This window comes from Buceros rhinoceros, unplaced genomic scaffold (assembly GCF_000710305.1).
Source record: "Buceros rhinoceros silvestris isolate BGI_N320 unplaced genomic scaffold, ASM71030v1 scaffold823, whole genome shotgun sequence".
Classification (NCBI taxonomy): domain Eukaryota; kingdom Metazoa; phylum Chordata; class Aves; order Bucerotiformes; family Bucerotidae; genus Buceros; species Buceros rhinoceros.
In genome coordinates, this window is record NW_010402806.1 from 1 (window position 1) to 23,748 (window position 23,748).

Sequence of the window (23,748 nt, forward strand, 5' to 3'; positions counted from 1 at the left end):
ACATATTTAATATACAAAATAATTAAGTGGGGGGTTTTTTTCCATTTCATTGATGAAAGAAGAGTTTAGGGAAACAAAACAAATGACCTCCAGTTGTTCAGCATGTTGTCTGCAAGTTTCAATACCAAAGCTTTAAATTGCTCCTGGGAGCTTGGAAAGCATAATTTAGGAGTCACTTGAGGGAAGGAAATGGAGTTCTTTGCAGATGTATTTTGCCATGTGATAGGAAAAAACAGGTGTAAACCAAGTTTGATTATGTTTGCTTTACTGTAAAAATTTTGCAACACATCTTTGGGCATAGATAGCCTCTCAACAGCCATAGAGAACAAGCCTGAGCAGTAGAAAAATATTCCCAAAGAAATGACCATCTGATTGTGAAGTGTGCATCCCTAAAAGCACAGCACAAGCTGAGAAGTCTAAAAGTCTGAAATATCTTTAAAGTGCCTTAAAAGACTTTTCAGTGGTAATATTTTTCTTATGAGTCGGAACATACAAAATGAAAGGACAAATCTTGAGATGTGTATTCTGTTTCAGTCAGTCTTTAGCTAAACTTGTATTGCAGACAGTAGACCAGGCAGCCTTCATTTGTTTAGGGGTTTTTTATGTAGCAGCCTCCTTGGAGAGCTGGTGAATTGCATTTAAACAGAGATTTTTATATATTCTTTTACGTAAGTGTGTTTATTTTGATTAAAATTATACACTGGGATAGTGGAAATAAAATTTACTTTTCCCCCAATGAATAAATTTGTCTCTAAAAAAGAATATTTTCTTGTAGGGGTTGACAAGGTGCACTCTTGCCTTTGATTGTCACAGGCAGCAAAGGTAAAAATGTTCAACTGATAAACATTTGAGGACTACTGAGTTTGGTTAGACTTGTAAACTAAACTTGTAATTAGTTGTATCATTTCTTACCACTCTTCTTCTAAACAATGCATCATAGATAATAAATTATTTCAACTGTGAAATTCATGGTACAAACTGTATCCGTGGTAGAAATTTTCAGGTGTCAGGCTCAGAAATGCAGAAGAGCAGGTCCATTTGCAACTCCGTGTCCACAGACTGCAGAGCACCAAATTCTGAAAGTTTCCAGGGGTTCAAACCATGATCAGACCAACTGCTGAAGAAAAATTTGTCATCCCCTGTTAAGCACAAAGAGCCTGAATCTCTGGCTATGCAAAAGACTGGTGGCTGTTGTGAGAATATGCTGTAGAGGTATGACTATTTAAATATTTAGTGTGGTCTAGACATCTTCCATTGGCCAGTATTGGGAGGTCTTTTTGGCCTTCATGGGAGGACAGCTGGCCCAGGATTATTGCTCTGGTAGCTTTTCGCATTGATACTTTGTAAGTGGGATTTTGCCCACACAATTGGTCTAAATTGTATGGGCTGTCTCTTTAGCCTCAGATTATGTATTTTTGCCCCAACTATGTGCTTGAGCTATGAACACTTAATTCTTGAGTTTTAGGCTTTGTTTTGTTTCTTTATTGCTAAACTAGTACTGAAGAGTCAGAATGAAAGGAAAAAACAGATTGGATTCTCAGTAATTCATTTTAACTTGTAAGGAACAGCGTGAAAGCTTCCCAATAGGCAATAATGGTTCTTGCAGACCTGTGCAGTCCTTTCTTCACACCTGCCTTCTGGTGTCTTTATAATAAGTAGAAAGAAGAGAGAGCAAGAGAAGAAACCTTTCATTTGTCTGTGATACTCTCTGCTTCTTATCTTAAACCTTAGTGTCTGTACTTTTAAAAATAGTTACTATGTTCTATGCAGACAAGATCATCGTTCAGTTGTGAATGAATAAATTTTACTACAGGTTGAAGGTGAGAATTCATTTAAGATTAATTTCAAAGCATTTATAGGAAAGGTACAACGGAGAAATTAAGAGAGTAGCTTCCATTTTAATTCTGAAATTTCTGGTTGTTCTGAGAGCAACAAATTTCTTTCTCCCTATTTTTCTCTTATATAAACATTTTACACATGCATGTAAAAGTAAATGAACAGGTTTTGCACCTTTTATCAATTCAAGCTTCATTTATACACATTGAAAAACTGTTTCTGTCACCCTTGAAGAAATAAGAATTCCAAAATCCTGTAGTAGTAACCACATGATGGGAGCTTCATAATTTGAAAAAAGATGGGGGGGATAAAATAGAAACTATATTGAATTCCACCATTTGTTGATCTCATCCAGTTTTAAAATATGTTGCCCTTCAGATTGTAATCTTTGTAATGTTTTAGGTGTTTTACAGAATAATTGGCAGTTTATAGTGCAAAGCTTTTCAGATCATATTTGTAAACAGAAAAACCTATTTGGATCAGGACCTATCTTTCTCATATGATACACAAAGCTTAAGGTACATTTTTCCAGGTGAAAAAACATTCTAAGTCCTATTGTACAGAGAAACATGTGTATCAATATTAAATCTGATGGAAAATTTTATAGTGTATGTGCTGTAAGTCTTTAAAAGAAATTATGGGAATGAACAAGAAAATAATTTCTGACATTAATAATAGCTGTGCTACTAGATGATGCTGCAGCCTGTAATCTAAAATTCTGGTTGTTCTTCTTTTTGCTAGTTTGCTTCATATAAGAGAGAGACTAGTAAAGAAGGGTAGCAGGAGCAAGGTGCAATTATTAGATTTCTCCATAGAACTTTCTCTAAAATTCCGTTTTCATGTTAGGAAAGAAAATATTTTTCTTTAGAGTCTCTTAAATGTACACAAGGTAATTGTGTAGCAAGAAATAAATTAATTGATTGAAGCCCACTTTCCTGATAGCAAATTGTCTGCAAATATATTTATGCACTTAGCTATTTTAACTTCAGTTTTACATGAGCAAGTCCAAGCAGCTTTTGAGAACGTATTCAAATATCTAGGTTATAGCTTATTAAAACATACAGAGTTTATTAAAAATAAAAATAATGTGAAACAGCTTGAGGATTAATTTCATTTTATACTGTTACGTATTGGAAAATTAAAGGATAGATTTTACCAGTTACAAGTTAGTAGGGTGTCTGAATCTCAGTTCTAGTTTGATCACAAAATATTTTAACTTTGTTGGCAGAATGGGAGCTATTAAGCGATTAACAAATGTATCTGAATGTCAGGGCAAAGTATTTCCAATGCAGCCGCAAGTGTAGGTATATGCAAGAGATACGCGTTTTTATCAAAATGTATGCTCCTTCTCAAATACTACCCATATATTTACTGGTGCAGAGAAATTGAAGCAGCATTTTTTTCCTTAGAAGTGTGGAAGAAATGGAGATTTCAGTTTACATGAGTTAGCCATCACTCTGCTTTTAATATATTAATGGGAGAATAAATTTGTGAAGCTGACTTTCATTATGTACATTTCCTAGTGGGAACAGACTGCAGTTTATCTCTACTGTTCAGTGTGCAGGTCAACAACATGCTTGTTGGGCAAGTGTTGTTTTCTTTCCTTTTGTGAGTGTGGGAAGCAAGACCTTTGTGCAGATAGGGCATTGTTCTCCATGTCCATTAACAGATGTCAGCACATGCCTCGGGCAGGGTTAGCACATACCAGTCACAGGACCGCATTCCATCAAAGCTGATAGACTGTATCTTCTTGGTTAAACACATGGTGAACACATGTCGTTGGAGTCTAGATTGGACTCTTTAGTAGTACTCCTACCTGCAGGGGTTTTTTATTATTACTTCGTTTGGGATTTTAAGAATTTAAACTCTGAATAGGTTATTTTCTCCCAAATGTGTCCAATACTAAAGTGTATGTTAGTATGGCAGAGATCAGGTAAGAGTTTCTTGCTTTTTACAGAAAGGTAGGTATGCTAATGAATCATCAAACTGCAGTTTTTCTGCTATAGACCAGAGATAGTTGAAGTAGGTTTTGTATTTTCAAGGAAACTCTGGAATAAAACATGAAGCTGACATGTTGTGTGTTGCTAGTGTCTAAATTAGACAAATGGAGAGCCATGCATGGATGACATTGATGACCATGTTTAAAAAATGTGAGTTAATTACCAGATCTCCTCACTCCACCTCAGATAAAGTGGGATAAATGTTGCTGGTGAAGTCCAGCACTTCACTAATGTGAACACAAGTAATGAGCTTGTGTCCATAAATCAACTTAAAGAGGCTGGCTTCAGCCCAGACATTTTGGATTCACAGTATAAAGAGAGGCTTCAAACAGAAATTTCAGGTTCCCTTTACTATCTGAGTGTGGTACCTTTCAGATTCTTTCACTAGGGTCTTCAACACTGCAATTTGTCCTGTAAGTCTAAATGATGCCTTTGACAGAATAGTAACTCTTTCTTTATCTTCCCCTCCCTTCTTATCCATCTGTCTCTGCAAGTTAAATGCCCACAGCAATAGAAAATCAATGGGCAGGTAGAGTCTATAGTCATGGGGATTAAAGCTATCAGAGCTGGGACAGCTGAGAATGAGAGCCTGACCTCTTCAGGAACAATGCTGTGATAATGTTGTACCCCTTTATCATCTATAGCATGACTGAAGCCACCAATATGCCCAACGAGTCTTTTGTAAGCCCCCAATGAGTGTTTTGCTTCAGCAAAAGAGAAATTCTGAGACATCAGATGAAAGCCGTGTGCGCCAGCTTTGAAGAAATTTTACAAATGCAGAATCTGCGGAAACAGTTTTAATAAACAGAATGAAAAATATCCAGCTCATCAGTTAGGAGGTGCAGAATGATGGGAAGTTAAGTGGGTGAGGGTGTTGCAGTACTTGAGAATCTCTGGAGTACTCAGATTTATAGGTAGGAAATAAATGTTGGTTTGTTTATTCCCTCCCTCGTTTCTACTTGGGGAAGAGCAATTAGTTTCTATTTTTTAATGTTTGCATTATCATTGAACATATCTCTTTCTGCAGCGCCAGCTATAAAAAGTCAATACAGGACCCAGCTGTACAAATAAACACAGTTATGAGAGTAAGGGGGAAATGATTAACAGTAACTGGAGTAAACACAGTTTTGCAGAATTTATTTATTAAAGAGCTTTTAAAGCATAAGAATAAATAAAATATGTTTCTATACTTTAAATTCAATGTCATTGTTAGCTGTTATGATGCAACCAAAATTTTTGTTTCAGTGACAGAATCAGAAAAAATCATTTCAGGTCTTTCAGGCTAATGGAATTAGCACAACGTATGTAATTCAAAGAATTCTTACATTTTAAAGAGGATATAATCCTTTTCATTCAAATCTACTCCTTTCCTCCTGTGTTTTGCAGTCCTTTTTGCCAAGATTCTGCTAACAGAAACTCCCTCCTTCTGGATGTAGGTTTTCTTTGTTTTGCAAAAGGTTCGTTTCAGTCAAGGCATATTATGATGCTTCCAACAATAAGGTTTTATTTAAAAAAAAAAAAAAAGGGGGGGGTTTTCCCCCAGAAAGTTAAAAGACTTCTACCAGACTCTTTTGAGGAGGTTTCTTTGTGCTGGAAGTTGAGAGAATTAAAATTATATAAATGGTTTGAGGAAGTAAAGCTTCAGCAGTTACTTTACCCAGTGTCGTAAACCTTGTCCTGCGCTAAGGACAGTTTCTAGATAAATTGCCTATGCAGGAGTAGGTGCTTCTGACATTTCAAAATGTCTAGTTTTTATATCAGTGCAGTCTGAAAACAAGTATCATGAGTTTGGTATTTTTTGGTGAATTTCTGTTCTGGCCAAATATTATTCGACTCTCTAGAGCTATTCAGTCCTTAATGAGTTCTTTTCTGTAAAAAACTACATGCTAGCTCAAACTGATGTTTCATGTTGCTTCTCATGTTCTAGTCCTTATAGCAGATCACTTGTTTGTCTTATTCACATAGGCAGTATGAGGTACCAGACAAAATGGTTATTTAACACGAAAAATCTGGCCCTCCAAATAGGAAAGCACAATGTCTCTCTTGTCCTGTTGGCTGATGAGAAGGGCATGATGAGAAGGGCTGATGAGAAAGGCATGAGACTCTCCAGGGAGACAAGCCATGAAAAACTGATGCCTTTCCTCATTAAGTCGAGCTTAATACAGCTCCTTTCTGGTTTTCTCTTTGGGGGTTTTTGCTTTTGGACCCATCCAAGTAGCATGAAAAGTCTCCTAGATCAGAGAGACATAGCAGGAATAAATGACAAAGGTAGATCTCCGACAGATGCATGTGAAGTGATATGCATGGAGATCACTCAGCTCTTTCAAGAAATGTGATAGGCTCTTGCAGCCAGTTGTGAAACAGTAATTTGAAGTCTGATGAAGTCTTTCAAGTTTGGGAGCCTGATTCTGCTCAGCTGTGTAATTGTGATGGAAGGGAGCCAGTTGAAAGCAGAGATCTGAGTCCAATCTTTGGGAGGCTTGTTCCAGCAGAGTGAGTGGGAGAGTAAAACGAAGGTTACAAATAATAAGTTTCTCTACCTGATGGATAATGAACTAGTAATAATGGCCTTATTATAGTAATAAGTTTCCCATGGAAGCCCGTTGATTGCAGAGAAGCTTTAGCTAAGTGCATGTGACCACATCTTATTTTGATCAGCTGTAGCACAGCAAAGTTGTGTAATTATCATAATCTAAAAATTAGCCTGGCATCCTTTCCCAGTGTTTAATTACTCCAATAAATGGTAATTGAATAGAGGGCTTAATGACAAGAGAATAAGTTTCTTTCTGCATTGTGTATTTAACTTGCAGTCCTTTCTAGGCATAATTTTTGAATACTTTTTTTTTTTAAACAACAGCCGTTATTACTTGTTTGTCTTTTGTTTTGTCAGTCGGCGTTTTGCTTCCTATGTAGTGTTTACTCATGGTTTTGAACTTGGCTTACTTGTGAAACTGTAGCCTAAGGACTAAAAGGTCATAGACAGCTTCTTTATATTACAGGGGGGTTTTGTTTGCTTGCTCAGATTAGTGATATCCTGCTAGATATCTAAAATGTCACTGGCTTGCTACTGTTAGCAAGCCCACTTCTCTTAGCATCTGAAAAATGTTGAATTTTCTTTTGGTTTGAATAGAGCTAAAATTAAAATAGCTCTTTGATTGCTTCATTGTGCATCAGAATCATTGTTGATGTCAGCAGAGTTACGGGAACAGAGTTTTATTAAATGTTGTGACAAAGCCTGTAAAAAGAGCAGCAAAGCATTAAAGAGGTTATTTTTGTATAGCACAGAAATAGCATCTTTAAAATTATCTCAGTAAAATGGTACACTTAATCCCACAACCCCTCAGATAATTAACAACCACAAGACTTCTCCCATCACACATAACACCTTTAAGTTAGCTGAATTGAGGGGGCTTGGACTGACTAAAAGAATAAAGGAGGCACAAGTTACCCTGCTGTGTTCCAGTCACAGCATGTGAGTAGAACTTGGGATGATCTAATGCACTATGCTTGCCACCTAAACAGAGGCGAAAGGTGTGAGGGAGCTCAGTGGTGTGGAATGGTAAATAACTCACATCATAACATCCTAAGGGGTTAAATGTTGTTCTTTTAAAAGATGTTGGCATTTTCCAGAAAATGTTTGGGTTTTGTGTTTTATTGCATATACAGATACCTACTCGGTACTCATCTCTGTGTTATTAATAATTCAAGCAAATACTTTCGTAACTAGCTAACAGAAATAATCTTAATTTTCAACTTACTTCTGTGTTTTTCTAGCTGAACCTTTTCCTGTGTCTAGAACATTTGGAAGAGGTGTTTCTGTGGTCTAATAATGTCTAGTCTACTGGTGGTTCGGGCTTTGTTGGGATACTTAGAAGAGCTTCTCGTGTGGCTGCTTTTTTTGTGGTATTTGTAGGAATGGACTTTTCTCTGAGATGTCTCTGTCTCCGTTAAATGTAGTTAAAACTGGCTTAGTGGCTGTGAAAGTAAAAGGAGCTGAGTGACCAGCAGTTACAGGGGTATGCACACATGCCACTCACAGAAGCTTTTTTTAACTTAGGAAATAGAACAAATATCTTTTTGCTTTTTTGTTTTCTTTATTGCTGTGCTGTTTCTACACCAGGAAGAAGGCAATTCAGTGAATTTTGTTGATGTTGCTTTGCATTTCAGATTATCATTTGAAAGCAAGGTGGTTGGCATAAGGCATCAGCAGTGTCAGTGTCCTCTGTTACAGGCTGTGCAGGCTCCAGGCAGCAGAATTAGGGCCATTGGCATCTGATGTCGAAGAACCATGGGTAGTTATGGTTTGTATTTACACCAAGAAGAAGGCAATTCAGTGAATTTTGTTGATGTTGCTTTGCATTCTGAGTGACCAGCAGTTACAGGGGTATGCACACATGCCACTCACAGAAGCTTTTTTTAACTTAGGAAATAGAACAAATATCTTTTTGCTTTTTTGTTTTCTTTATTGCTGTGCTGTTTCTACACCAGGAAGAAGGCAATTCAGTGAATTTTGTTGATGTTGCTTTGCATTTCAGATTATCATTTGAAAGCAAGGTGGTTGGCATAAGGCATCAGCAGTGTCAGTGTCCTCTGTTACAGGCTGTGCAGGCTCCAGGCAGCAGAATTAGGGCCATTGGCATCTGATGTCTTCTGATGCCAGAGTGAAGACCAGAATTTCGTGATTCATTGTTAGAGCATTTTTTTAAGGTCTTTTCTGGTTCACAATGAAGCCTTGCTGCATGTATTTGACAGAACGGAATCCAAATAAAGAAAGGTTGACATAGTGAATGGAAAATATTACTTATCTTGAAGTAGAGCATCTGGTGTGTCACTTTTACAGTAAGGGTGATAAAATACAACTAATAACATTTGTATGGGAAGCAAAAAACAGGAGCTATTGCAATTTTTTTATCTGTCTAGAGGATAATGGACAATTAGTATTATTTGTGCTGAATTTTTATAGTGCTTGTTCCAAGAAAGAAAGAAACAATAAACACAGAAAGAAAACTGTTGTTGCATTCCAAATGTCTGTTAAAATAAATCGTCACTTGTTTCAGTGATAAGCCAAGTTACTAAATCAAGATGAGCCACATATGCTTCAGAACTTAAAATTATGAAGAGAAGTATGCACACAGACTGTGTACTTTCACTTGTGTTAATGGATAAACAGAATACAGAAGGCATTAATTACTTTGAAAATGTTTTGCTAGTCTTGTGTTTCTGTGGTTAAAATTACCATCAAGTTCTTTCTCTGCATCCTGATTATCTGGACATTTAATCAGTGGCACTTGAGCACAGAAACATTCATATGACTGTCTTTGCTGAAAGCAGTATGCAAGTTTTGAGTAGCAAGCTGCTGTTCATTGGTTATTGAAATGTTTAAGTTTAGGAGCTACTTAACTATCTGTCTCTGTCTTCATGGGTTTTATAGTCCATGGGTTTTATAGCTAGCTTTGTAGTATGCAGGTTTCCAAGACACTGTTTGAATGCCACCTGACACAAAACAGAGGTTAATTATGTTTGAAGGATAGCTGTGTTCTGCTGTGTGTAAGCCAGAGTGCACGGAGACAAATGACATTATTTGTGAGAAGGTTTGTAGGTCCTGTCAGAGTTTTGGAGAAGCCTTTTTGGTTGGTTTCTACCACAGTATGATGTTCAAGTATGCAAAATATAGATAGAACTGGTTTATTCCTCATAGTGGGATTTGTGTAAAGATCCTGATTACCACATGGTTCCAAAAGGGCATGGGATTCCAAACGAGGATCTGCCAGCACAAGATAAAGGCCTAACTGAGAAAAGGGAAAGTACATCAATACCCTTGCTAGAGAGTGTAGGAAAGCAAGCTTTCTATTCTGAACTGGACTGGGAAAAGGGACACACTTATTAAATCTTATATGCAGTCAACAAGAGATCTGCTATTCCTGTCGTCTCTACAAACATATCTGTTAACGGATTCCACCTTCTCGTTACATGTGTTCCTCAACATAAGCAGATGGCTAAACATTGATAAATACTTTCATTTGAAGTGGAACTTCTTTTTCACTCTAATACTTGACATTACACTAGTAATAGGAGGTTTTCAGCCTGTAAATGTTATTTCCCTTGGATGTGGTTTAAAATTCTTAGAAATTAGTTTCTAAAGTGTTTCTTTTAATAGGTTTAAGGAGTCTGAGCTGATTAATTTTTTTTGTGAGTAACTCATGGCCATCTATTGCCTTTCTGTTCATGTTAGAGGCCTTTGTGTTTCCTGTTTGAGAAGGTAAATACAACACACTGCCTTGGAACTGGAGAAACGAGAATGGTCTCAGTTCAGTCTGAGAGGCATTTTGGAGATGTTGTAGTCTCTTTTGGAAAAATAAAATTAGTTCTACGTCTCTTCCATACACGTGCTGAGGTTTTGATTATAGACTTCTTTAAGATATTTCAAGACAGGAAATAAATACCCGCTTTCTGCTTTGTAGTTGGCTAATAACCTCTTTTCAGCATTGCTGTTACGATACCGAGTGAACAGGCTACACTCAGAGCTGCTTGATGAAATACCTTGGTACATGTTTTCTCTGGAACAGGTTCACTGCTGTGCCAGCACTATTAGCTAAAGGACAGTTTAGATGATTTAAAATATGCACCATCTTCTTCCTTTTTTAGATGAGTAAATGTAAACATTTTCTGGCTGAGGTGAATGACTGTGGAATGACAATATTGAGAGAGCAGAGGAGCAGGAAGGGAAGGACAGTGTGATAAAAAGGACTTGGTTGTGTACTTCACCCTCAAACCTGCTTGGCAGGCAGTGCTTGCTTCTTTCCATGTGTTTGACAAGCAAGGGTGCACTGGGGTGAATGAAGACACTCAATTGCTTCAGCACTTAGGGAAGCAGAAATAACAATGAATCTTCTAAAATATCGGCGATCAAAAGAGGAGGGTTATGTTGCCGTTTTGATTTTTAACAGGGTTACAGTAGGATTCTTTGCCAAAAGGGAATCAGATGAGCTCTTCCTGTACAGTATTGAGTAGAACATCTCACTGGTGCAGATTACGAGTTTGATTTTATTGCTAATGCAGATTTAAGGCATGACCACAAATTTAGTTGTCTATCTCTTTGTATTTATTAATCATCTCCATTGTCATAGACTGTACACTCATTCTTCCCTTCAAATTCACCTATTTGCAGTAGGGACTCTGGGAAATCCCTGTCTAGACTCTCCTTCTAGTAAAATAAGAGAAATAGCTGCTTGCGGAGTGTTATCTGTCTTGTTCCAGTGTACCTTGGGCCTAAGCAGGCCAGATTAATTGGACTCAAAGTTCCTCTCCTGTGACTTAAAGAGAATGTGGAGAAGCAGTTCACATAAGGTTATCTGTGTTGTATAAGTCTAATGTTAAGGAGACCGCTCTGATTCGGAATGTCGACAATTACCCAAGTGTAGTTCTGAAAACACGGGCATTGTCGTGAGGGTACAGGCTGATAAAAGAGGTAACTTTGAGAATCCTTTGAGAAAATTGTATTGTCTTTTAGCACCTGTGTAGCTAAAAAAAAAGTGCACACACACAAACACACCTATATAAAAACAGATATGTATCAATATTTATATATATGTCATTTTTACTTACTAAAACTGTAATTTAAAAAAATGAAGGTAGAGATAACATTGCCAGAATGTGGCTTTCCTATTCGTAACTTAGAAAAAACTCATTTTTATTACCTGTAAGAAATGGTTTCCTGTTAACTGATACAGCAAACAGACACCGATTTGAAAACATTACATTTTTGCAAAAGTGTTAAGACAGTATCTGTTAAGGTGACAGGTTTCGAAAGCCCCAGAGTACAAAAACGTTATTTTAACTAATGATTTAGATAAATGTAAATTCTCCTGGAAGAACTGTGGTTCAGAGAGGCTTTTCCATGTTATAGCATGGAACTGTGAGGCTATGCACTAGCTGAAATTATACAGATAGATCATGCTTTGATGTGTGTTCAGTTTTTCCCCTTTAAAAGGCTATTTTATTGAAGTTAAACTATTGTAGGGATATGAAAAGGTATAGCTTGCTCTGAATTTATCCTTGGAGGGCCAGCAGATCATTGCTTTTTCTCTGAAATTAGATAGAAGGATCCAGATGGCAGATTTCAAGCCCATCAGGTGTTTAAAATATGCCCCTCAGCTAAAAATAAGTATTATAGTTAAAACTGTCATGGCCTTTTTATTGCTCTGTGACACACTTGACAACTGCAACCATGAAAGTGAGAAGCTACAAGTAGCCTAGTCAGCCTGAATTGGAGCAGGTCAGCTTGGTTTCTTTGGCTGCCCCAGGGAGTTAGATAGATGTATAGATGTGGTTTATGGAATCACTAAATCTATCATGGTATAAGCACCTATGGAGGCAGTGAATTTGTTCCCGTAGTTTCTTTCAGATACTATGGCAGGCACTAGAGAAGTAATGCAAATGAAAAGTAGAGAGGAGAAGAAAGGACATCTTCCCCATCCACAACAAAACAAGAATCTCATGTCTCTTTAAGGAATCATCAGTGACAGTAATAATAAAGTGCATTTGGGCTGGTGCCTTGTACTGCATTTCTCAACTGGCACACACTCAGAACTGTCACATTAGGATGAGTGCTGATAATTCATATCTCCAGAATCCTTTTATCTGAACAGAGCAATGTCTCCGCTGTGTACTTCTGGCAAAGGAGGTGGACTGCTTTTCTGATACCTTTAAAAAAAGCAATACAGGCTTTTCGTTGCATCTTGACAAACTGCTGCTAATCGTGAAGAAAGAGTAAAGCTGTTTGTATTCTTTTAGTAATCCAAGAGGGGTACTTATAGCCCAGGGGTGATTACTGCCTGATTCATAGAAGAGGATATGTTTGGGTTATTTATTTGCATGCATGTTTGTTTTCGGGGCACTGATAGGTCTTTGCTTCTTTCTTTGATTTAAATAAAACAACCACAAACAAGTAAAGCACTTTATTTATTCAATAAGCCATAGGGGAAGGTAGGCTATAACTTGGTGTGTGTTAGCAACAGACTCATTTTGTAAGAGAAGAGAGCAAAACCTTTATCCAGAAGGTCATATGATCATAGTCCTGCATAAGCATTCTCTGATAGCTCTGGTGAATTGTAAGGGTTATTTTTGAGAGTGAATGTGCATGGCTGGAGTGGAATGAAGTGCCATTAGTGATGCCCCTTTTATGAGAACATTACCCTGCCACAAGGTCATCCTGAGCTAACTGTGCTTATGTCTGAACTCTTCCTGTGATTTCAGATTCCAGCAGGGTGACTACCACATCGATGTCTGCATCAATGACTACCTGGATGTGTTCTGCCCTCACTATGAAGACTCAGTGCCAGAAGATAAGACCGAACGCTATGTTCTGTACATGGTGAACTTTGATGGCTACAGCTCCTGCGATCACACCTCCAAAGGGTTCAAGAGGTGGGAGTGTAATCGGCCACATTCCCCAAATGGACCATTGAAGTTCTCGGAGAAGTTCCAGCTGTTCACACCCTTCTCGCTAGGATTCGAGTTTAGGCCAGGCCGGGAATATTTCTACATCTGTGAGTATATAGAGATTTACCTCTGTTGCACAGCCAGTGGAAGAAACCCAGCTAATTTTTCACCTATGCTCTGTGGAAACACAGAGGCTAAAATGGTATATAATGCAGATGTCCTACAGTGAATAGAGGCTTAACTATCTCCAGACACATTAGCTAGGAATCTAGGTAGTGAAAATGAGATTAAACCACAGCTTCTTTTTTTCACATGAAATACCATGCAGCTACTGAACTGTGGCTGGCTTTTAAAGCAAAATGCACTATTACATTTATTGCAGCACTCTGAGATGGAGGAGGGGGCAAGAATGGATGGAAGTTGTCCCCAAATATGACGAAAAATAATTAGTCTGTTTCAAGAGAAATTCCTGGATTTTCTTATTTTCTCAGATGAAGTCTCTTGTCTTGGTAATATTTATCACCAAAGGAAAGTGAGGTCTATGTAGTGTTATGTCTGCTGATGTCCATAATCCAGTGGCTTTTAAAGTTGTAAATACTCCTTGCATTAAGTCAAGTAGGTCCTTTTTTCTTCCTTCCTTTTTTAACCCCATTTTTCTTGGACAAGCTGTTTCTGTTGGCGTGGGGTGCCATGGGAACAGGCACTAAGCAGGGGAGTGTTTACAGATGCACCTTCACACCCACTCCCCAAAGCAATGGGGAGTACCCTCCCAGAGCTCTCCACTCTCCTCCACAAAGGCTTGCATTGGGGCTATTCTTGAGCATCTAGAGGAGATGGAAAATAACATCTGGGGCTAAGGAAGTAAAAAGATTAGGAGGTTGCAAAACTGGAGTGTTAAGCTGGTTTCCTAACCTCATTGTGCAGTTGATGCTGCTTCAGCTGTCTTATTTGTTTTATCCTCCAACAAAGATCTTATTTCATCAGTTTGTTTTGCACCTGAGTCTTCCACACCTAACTAGTATTTCTGGAGCAGTCAAAACTTCTTTTTCTGGCTAGAGAGTTAAAAGCTTTAGACAGACTATAGATCCCAATAAATATTGCCTTCATATGTGTAGCTGGACTTTCGGTTGTCAGTCTTTCCATCTCATTTCACCAGAGAAACTGAGTATGTATGATCCCTGTTTTTCAACCTCATTTCTTCAGCATTGAGGTTTTTCTTTTCCCTTTCTAAATCTACAGGGAAGTACATTCCTTGTGGATAGTTTTCCATTCATTTCTTTTTCTTCAAGCAAATAAAAACCTCTGATGAATGGTGGTTCAGCATCAGAAGAACAGTGCCTTGTTCTTATGCTGAAGCACAATAATAATATTAGTAAAAATAATTTTGAAAAACAAACTTGTGTTACTCAAAACTGTTTTTTAATATGGCCATGAGAAATAATGTAAAGATCTCAGAGGTAAGTGGATACTGTTCTAGGACAGATAAATCAGTACTGTGTAGACCTAGGTCCTATTCATGTCACTCATTTCCAATTAACTTCAATAGGAGTTTTGTGTCATTCAAAACTCCGATACCAGGCTTCCTGGGAATGCTAGATCTTTTGGGTTTTTTTATTCAATTCCTGAGCATCATCAGTAAAACATGCAGAAAACTTAAGCTAATGAATGCAGTCTTTACCGTCACATAGTCACAATAAAACATAGCACAGGAATGGCATCAGTAGCTGCAAGCACTAAGGAAACAAACCAAACAGCAACAACAAAATCCCCCAAAATTTTGTTTTCTAAATTTTAATTTTAAAGAAAGAAAGAGAAATATTTAGTAAAGTTGAAAAGCAAACATGAAATAAAAGAGGAAAAATATGATAAATTTCAGCTTGGCCTGTCTAGCTAATAGCTTCATTGTCAGAACATATAAAATTCGTTGAACTCTCAAGACATTATTATTCAGTGCTCCCATGTAGCTTATGCCTTCTTTTGTGGCTAATTTCAGTATTTCACTAAAAACCATTACATATCTTATGTAACATTCACTTAACTGTGTCATTTAACTGTCAAGGGCTCCCTTCAAAATAATTGTTCTGAAGTGCTTTAAAATATGAAAAGCTTTATGATATTCAGCTGAATTTAGATGAAATTATTTTTCTTCTTCTAATGAAAGGTAAAATATAAAAAAATTAGCAGCAAGGAGGTGTTTATTTACTAGTAGATTATTGGTCTGCTATTCACTGAAATTAAATTTTTAGGCATGTTTCAGGGACACAAAAGAATATTTCCTCCTTCTGTGTAGTTCAAGTATTTTTACCATAATCCTTCATTCTTCTGAGAACAGTAACAAGGTTGACATTGCATCAGTTGCAGGGAAGCACTGTACGCTAAATTAACAATTATATGCAGATCTTCTCAGGGGAGAGTTGTCCATACTGGCATGTTTTTCTCTTAGTTTGTACTGAAGAAACAAGATGGTAAAATATTCAGAATTGTAAGCAAGCTGTAGCCCAGGCTACAGAGACTACCTTTGTTAACTTTTTGTATCTGTGTGTCAAAGAAATTATGGCTTCACTGGGGAAGATTTCCTGTCCTCAGCAGATCTGAAACCTTTGCTCTCTCTGCAGAGAGGAGGGAAAGCCGACTATGTAACATCAGTCTGTTATATTCTGTTTTAAGTTTTACAAAATGTGTTGTGTAGTCTAGACCTCTGGAAAGACAGAAATATGAATTAGTTGGTTAGGTATTTAGCTTAATTACTGTCTGGTGGTTTTTTTGAAATCTTTGCAGTTTACCGTTTAAAGATGTGACTTGCCTGTCTTGCTTCCATTATTTTCAGGAAATACGATTGTTTCAGAACAATCACTTTCTCTTTTTCTGAACTACTGGTTTTGAAAATGCCACTTTCCTTTGTTACGCCTTTGTCTTCATATATAGCTCAGAGGAACTTGGATCTCCCTTCTTTGCATGATCATTCTAGGAACATACAGGAAAAAAATCTATCTGCTATCAAATTTGCAAACATGCGATCAACAAGTACTGGTTCAGTTTACTTTTGAAAAGGTATTAAATATTTACAGAGAAACTAACTTTTAGTTAGAAAGGGAGTGCAGAGTGAAGGACTGGGGGAAAGTAAATAATAGATCATGACCTGAAGTCTCAATTTTTACCTGAGTCTGTGTAAATGCTTACTTCAGATTAGTGTATGTTAGCCTGAAAACAGGCAAAAACCAGTATTACTAGTGAAAGAGAAGCAAAAGAAATATAGAGAAAGCAGAAAATAAATACTTAGTGGTATGACAGCGATTTTTATGTCCTTTGGAAGGGAACATAAGTTTGGGCATGCAGGTCAAGATGAGGTACTGGGCAAAGCGAGATGAGCATGAAAGATGGGGGAACCTAAAATATATTGTGTTTAATAATTATGTAATTCAAAATGAGGGTATAATTTTCATTAACTTAATTATGGGTGTTTCATTCTTATTATTATGATAAGTATTGAATAAAATACCGGTAGCAACTCTGCAAATATACATCTGAGCTGTTGAAGTAAAAAAAACTAAGACATGGCTAGTGCCAGACTGGTACAGATTACTGCAGAATCCTGACCGCAGTTTCGGAATCAAGCTCGTGTGTCTCTTTAAGCTAGACCACATTGCTCTTTTCTTGAAAGCATTGATGTAATATCGTTGATGTAGTGATAATAAGCTGTAGCACATGCTTTTCTCTGAGCAGTCGTGTCCTGTTACTCAATCAAAGAATTCGGTATTTGACATTATTTACTTCTAAGAAATCTATGCTGGTCTTATCATCTTATCCTCCAAGATTTTATGTGTACTGTTTATTTAGTCATTTGATCACTATGAATATTGTGATTTCATAGAAAGACCAGGCAGTTCTGCTCCTCTTTAGTTCCCTTGCTGCTCTCCTGTTCTCTGCCAGATGTTGAAGGTTTTTGATAGCAGTTAGCAGACTTTACATGTAATGTAGGTAAACATAACTGTAAGTGGTTCTTTTTTCATTCTTACTGAGAAAAGATTTCCTTTATTCTTTTAAAAATCCTATTGTCTTACCTGTGGTTTATTTGTGTAACCATTTTATAGCTGCTTCTTTCAAGTTTATCTCATCTCATGCGTGTGTCTATTTCAAAATGCTTATGCTGATTCTTTTTATCCCCTTTAGTGATGTGTTGCCATCTCTATCTTTGTCACCATTTATTTGCATGAAGCTTCTGACTGTCAGTTTGGGAAGCTTTTGTTGTAACCATATTGCTTCTGACCACACCAGGATAGTATGCTTTTATGATTTGAATTTAATTATGGTTATAGATAATATTTTGTAAGAGTTCTTAATATTGTGATTAAATTAAGGAACTGAGCTGGTAAAGTTTTACTTACAGTTGTACATACACTTCTTAATAATATCCAGCTTTCCCATACTCCTTTTTCTCATAGAATATATTCCCAGGGAACCTGCTATTATCTATTTTCTTGATTTTCTTAATGTTTGCCTTTGTTCCCTGTCATCTTTGTTTCTCTGCACTAATTCCTTCTTTTCCTTTAATTTCTGATTTTAATCTCCTGAGGGCTTTTATTCAAATGACATTCTACGCTGACGTCTTTGCTGCTGCTTATATAGAACTTGTGATTTTCATAATTTCAAATATAAAATTGTCTGTCTTCTGTTAGCTTGTTCCATCTCTGTGACTGGAAGTTGTTATCACCATGTTCCAAAAACTGTGAAACTCTTAGAATCCTGCTGTCATTTTTCTCTAACAGAAAAGTTGGACCATCGCTCTGCAACTATCTGCACACCTCTGGAGGCTCTTCTAATTCAAAAGATCTTAAGAAGTAGTAGAAAAAAATTGTAATGCCTCCATTTCTTTTTGTCTTACTTTTGCCCAGTTAGTGGGTAGTTAGCTTATCTTATTAATAAGGTCTCTAGCTGAACTCTGGTTGAGGCAGTAATGATGACAGTTTTGTTAACAGAATTTATTATCCCTTCTGCTGTGTTTTGTGAGTGTATGTTTAAGTGCTGAGCATTTGTTTGTGCTTTTATGTTTTTTAGTCTCTTCTACAGTCCTCTAGCAGTTCGTCTGTCCTGTGCAATTCCATGTTTCATGACCAGGTTAATTTTTGCAAGGGTTACTGGCTTTTTGTCTGAAAGCTGTAAGCGTATTTTTAAAATTTTATTATCAAATTGCCTTGTTCCTGTTTCCTTCTTTCCACCTGAGATCCTTGTGGTAGAACCTGAGCTGAAATGCTTTCTCCAGGTGGCCTAGCGACTGAATTTGGGGAGATGGGGGAAGACACGAAACCACTGCTGCTTGGTGGTGGTCATCGTAAGGATTTGTGATTATTAATAAAGAATTGTGGGCAGAGTTTAGAAGTCTAATGCACAGAGAGGAACTGTACATATCCCTTTACAAATCAGCAGTTAGCATAGGAAGGGCACTGTTCACTTTTATGGAAATTAACTAGACTTAACGAAAGCTTTCTTGACTTAGGATCCTGCAATAGCTTCCCACATTGCCAGTTTGGCTGTTACTCCTCTAGGATTGTTTTTTGGCATAGCAAGAGTTAAGAAGGGGGACTTCATAGAGGCGAGGTTGAATAGTCTGTAATACTATATGGGGGAAAACTCCTGAGAAATCTTTACACAGTAGTTTATTAACGGTTACTTGGTATTTTTCATGTGCTCAAAGATGTATTAAACAGCTGCGTAACTCTCACTCTCGAACACCAGCTTAATGTTTGGGAATATCAATGTTTTGTGTGAGCCAGCAAACTCACTGTAAGATGATTATTTGATTTAGGGATCTTTGCATGTTTGCCAGAGGTTTAGACTGATGTAAAGTGAGCACAAAACAGAAGAACTGTGAACTGTAATCTCGACCTATCAGAAGAGGTTAATGTGAGTCCCCCCAAAATGTACACTTCTCTCTTTTTTGCATCTTCTTGTAGACCGGGAAATCCCACTCTTTCAGAACCAATTGGTGCTGTTAGGAGGTGTTGTCTAAGGGCATAACTATAGTATTTCTCAGGTTTTCAGTCTGTCTTGACGAAATTCTTGCTGAAAGAGGAGATAATGTGAAGAAACCAGTGTCACTGTCAGTTGCATTCTGGAGAGTATTAAAATCAGTCAAAGGTTACTGTAGACAGTTTGGCTAATGGTTAGATTATGTCCTTTTTCTGAGAAGTCAGCTTTTACTTTCGTTATTGTATCCCAGCTGGGGTAGCACATTAATGTTTAACTAGCAATACTTAGCAATACTCTAGAAATACTCTAGAAATGCTTTGGTGTTTGAGGGGGGGGAGGATTTCTGTCCAACACTTAGAGTTTCTTTTTAAGCAGTCATACAAGTAAAGATAAATCTCTTAATCAGGAAACTGACTTTGACATAACTGGCAAATTATACCATCTTGGAAATTCAAAGAAAACACAATGGACATTTTATCTATGCGTTTACCAATATAAATGTAAAGACACTGTCAGCCTGAATTTAAAATTGCTTTTATGTAGAGGAGAATTGCTTCTTGGTGTTTACCAATGCACCTAATACTGATTTTTCTTCAGAGTGTCCTTACAGTTGTGGGGAAGAAATTGGTTTCTATTTTGATGGCAATGCTCTGTATTTCTGGCAGTTTCTGTTCTTCCATTTGCAGTTACGATAAAGACTGGACATCTCTTAAAATCACCCATTTGCGTACCTTGTGTATCTGCTTGTTCAAGCAGTTGGTCATTCTGTACGCTTCCAATGCTACATGTTCATAAAGTCCTAGGCTGAGTCTCTGTTCGGCTTCTTGACCCATTGTACCTTTTTTTATAGGACAAAATAAGGCTATTCATATATGAAAACAGATTATTTTCCTTTTTCCACTAAACACAGTATGCAATTGCATGAGAAGATCTTTCATCAAAACCCCTGTTTGGGTGTGGGTTTTTTCTTTCCCTCATATCGATAACATACACTCTAAAAAGCCTGGTTTGGGTATTTTCCCCCCCTTGAATCTGTCAATACTGGGACTCAAAAGATTTGGCTTGGGACAAAGATCAGACTTCAGCTTTAGAGAGTTGTGTGAGCTCTAGAGAAATGAGAAGAGCAGATTGATAACAAGTCTTGTCATGTATTCTCAACGTATACCGGGGACAGTGAAGTCACTATGTTTACTCTGTAGGCTAAATTATTAAAAATTGTTTCTGCTTGTGGAAACGGTTGGCCTAAGTAACAGATATTTTGCTTTGGAAGTGAAGTCTGGATTTGTATTTTATCAAGTGAAAAGAAACCTGTCTGTTTTCATTTGACAGGTGTTAGTTAAATGCAGGTACTGCTGGTGTTTGTGTTTTCTCCTTGCTTTTTGAAGACAGGAGGTAAGAAGATCCATTTTGGAACGTCCTCTCCGGATATCCTGGTTAGCATCAAAAGTTAAAAAAATGAGGATTAAGAACATTATTAAATGATGCTAAGAGAATTACAAACATTTTAAATATGTTAATTACACTTTTCTTTTGGGGAAATATCGTTTATTGCCAGGTCCCCCATTAACCTTTCAGTCAAGATTTGATAAGCATAAAAACTGATCCTACTTTGGCAGCAGTGGGCTCAGAGATGCCACTGTTTTATGAGTCCTGCTTTGATAGCTGTTTTACCATAATCACTCAAGATGTTCCGAATGAAATCAAAGCAATTGAAAGGGTTTGATAAATGTGTACTTCAAAAAATATTTTTGTGTGATAACATTGGACAGGCAAGGAAGGTGACCTTTGAAAGGGAATTCATGCTTAGCCTAATGTGTAGATTAAAGGAGTGGTTTCTGTTAGAAAGCATCAGAAGAATTAAGTGCTGGTCCTGCTAAAAAGAAAGCCAAAACAATCACCAGTGTCTAATAGATTTTGACATTGGTAGTGTGTTTAGAATCCTCAAAGGGAGCATTAAAAGCTGTTGAATAATTTGGGACTTGGGAGAAATCCATATAAGAAAGTGAAGAGAGAACCCACGGAAGTGTTAGTCTCTATTATTTGAGTTTTTCAAAGGGACTGAATGCCTTTCAGATGACGAGTTGAAAGAAGATGGTTCAGATTCATGTGCTTCAAAAATTCAAGTGCCATTAAGATCCTGATAGCGCAGAAATATAATAGAGGGGAGAATACACTATGTATCTGCACCTTTGAAAGCTATCTCATGGACATATTGTATAAGCTCTTTACCCCTGTAGGAAGACTGGTGACTTGTGTTTCTACTGAAGTACTGATTTTGGATGTTAGAAGAATGAGGAAGTGCCTGCAGACAGAAAGGATGAGGAACAAAGTTTTCTTATCTCTGTCTCTTTTTCTTCCTCCTCTAACATGCTGGACAAAGGCAAGTTTATTTTGGAGGAAAATAAAGGATGTCTTGAATGTTGTTATGTGATCATCAAATCACAAACATGGAAAAACACAGATTGGATAGTCCTTGGATAAAAGACCCCAAAGAAGCATTAGGAACTTGATAAGGGCCATACATGACACACCTGCCTTGTGGAAATGGTGACTAAATGTTCCATACCAGTGCCTATGGATTACTGTAATATTTAACATTTGTGATTCTTGTAAAAATCCCATTGCAACTTTCTTAAAACTAAGTTTTTAAATTCCAGTGTTCTGCTGGAGGTACAACTGAATGAATTGCGCTTAGCCCTTTAAATCCTGATGGACTATGCATCATTCCTTGCTTTAAATCAGTGCTGATTTTCAACAGCTACAGTTTACCTCAGAGGTGTCTGCACTTCAGTGATGGGTGAGATTCCTTGCAGTGTTACTTCACCAGTATGTTATGAGATTAATAAACTGAAGCATGTAGATTCCTTGGATGAAAGAACTCATAGAGGTGGAGAGTATTATTAATAATTATCTGAGGACTTACAACTCTGTAACAGTGGTCTAATTTGATTTCTGAGCAAAGTGAAACCTGTTTAATGAGCTGTTGTATTGGAAGTATGCATTTTTTAACATGGAGCAGATGCCAACAGAAATGGAAATAACGTACTGGTGACATTTGGAATAACAATGTTGTACTTCATTGCCTCCAAGTCGTCAGTGTGTTAGTCTCCCTGTTCCTCAGGCTAACTCACCAAGGCAGCACTTTCTCTGCCGATACTTACTGTGTGTCATGATACAAACTGAGAATGTATGCATGCCTGGAACCAACAAACCAAAACCAAATTCCCTCAGTAAAAAAAAGCTTCCACATGCTGAGCAATTGACTGTTGATATTGTTTCAGAAGTTCATATTCAACATTGAACTCCATATTTTCATAAAAACTTGGATTAAAAAGAAGCAAATTTGTCTCTAAGCTATCTAACCCTCTGATACTAGAGGAGACCGTAAAACAGAATATTACAGAACTCTCAATAACTTTTTATTCCCCAGTAATTCATACAATTCAGACAAGGTGGCCAAGACTCTGGGCTGAAAAATGGCACGTGCAGCTAAGACTCCTACCTCCAAGATTCTTGGCAAGTCAATATAAATCACGTAGAATAAGATTTTTCACAGAGTATTCAGAAATGCATAAAAGTGCTTTATTCTGAAAAAAATACAGAAAAAATCTTTTCAGACTTCCAAATGTTTCCACATTCCCTCAGGAAAGCAGTAGGTCATCCTCAGACCTACATTATTGGCCAAATGAGATTTTTAATGCCTCTAAGATATCCCTGGCTTCCCTTGTACATCATGGATATTTAATATTTAAAGTATCAAGTGGTATAGCCAGCTAGATACAGCACTGCTTTAGGGAATTGAGAATGGCTTGAAGGTGTATCAGAATCTCAGTTTTGCCATACCTCTATGCACAAAAGTAACCAGGCTCCCAAAGATGGATATGGAGAATAACATTGCTGTTGCTGATCTTCTGGGGGAGAAATGATCTTAATTATTTGAAGGATAATCGGAATGGCAGTGTATTAATCAATTTAAAGAGCCCTGATGATTCAGTCATGGTGGCATTCAAAATGTGTTCAGAGAAAAATACACCAGAAAGGTTTAACCTATATTCATGAGCCAGCAGTGTGCCCAAGCAGCCAAGAAAGCCAACGGCATCCTGGCATGTATCAGGAACGGTGTGGCCAGCAGGAGCAGGGCAGTGATTGTCCCCCTGTACTCAGCACTGGTGAGGCCACACCTTGAATACTGTGTCCAGTTTTGGGCCCCTCACTTCAAGAAGGATGTTGAGGTGCTGGAGCGGGTTCAGAGAAGGGCAACGAAGCTGGTGAAGGGTTTGGAGAACTTGTCCTATGAGGAGCGGCTGAAGGAGCTGGGACTGTTTAGTCTGGAGAAGTGGAGGCTCAGGGGGGACCTTATTGCTCTCTACAGTTACCTGAAAGGAAGTTGTAGGGAGGTGGGGGTCCATCTCTTCTCCCATATTAAGAATGACAGGACGAGGGGGAATGGCCATAAGTTGCGCCAGGGGAGGTTTAGGTTGGATATCAGGAAAAATTTCTTTAC

At 37.5% G+C, this 23,748-nt stretch overlaps 1 protein-coding gene across 1 annotated transcript in view; it reads left to right on the forward strand.

Moving 5' to 3' along the window:
- Positions 1–13,077: 13,077 nt before the first annotated feature.
- Positions 13,078–23,748, forward strand: part of EFNA5 (ephrin-A5) — a gene marked incomplete at its 5' end in the record, with an annotated part of 37,105 nt that continues 26,434 nt past the window's right edge. Inside the window, one exon of the mRNA XM_010132739.1 lies at positions 13,078–13,384. Coding sequence (XP_010131041.1) covers positions 13,078–13,384 — 307 coding nt within the window. The remainder of the gene's footprint in view (positions 13,385–23,748) is intronic.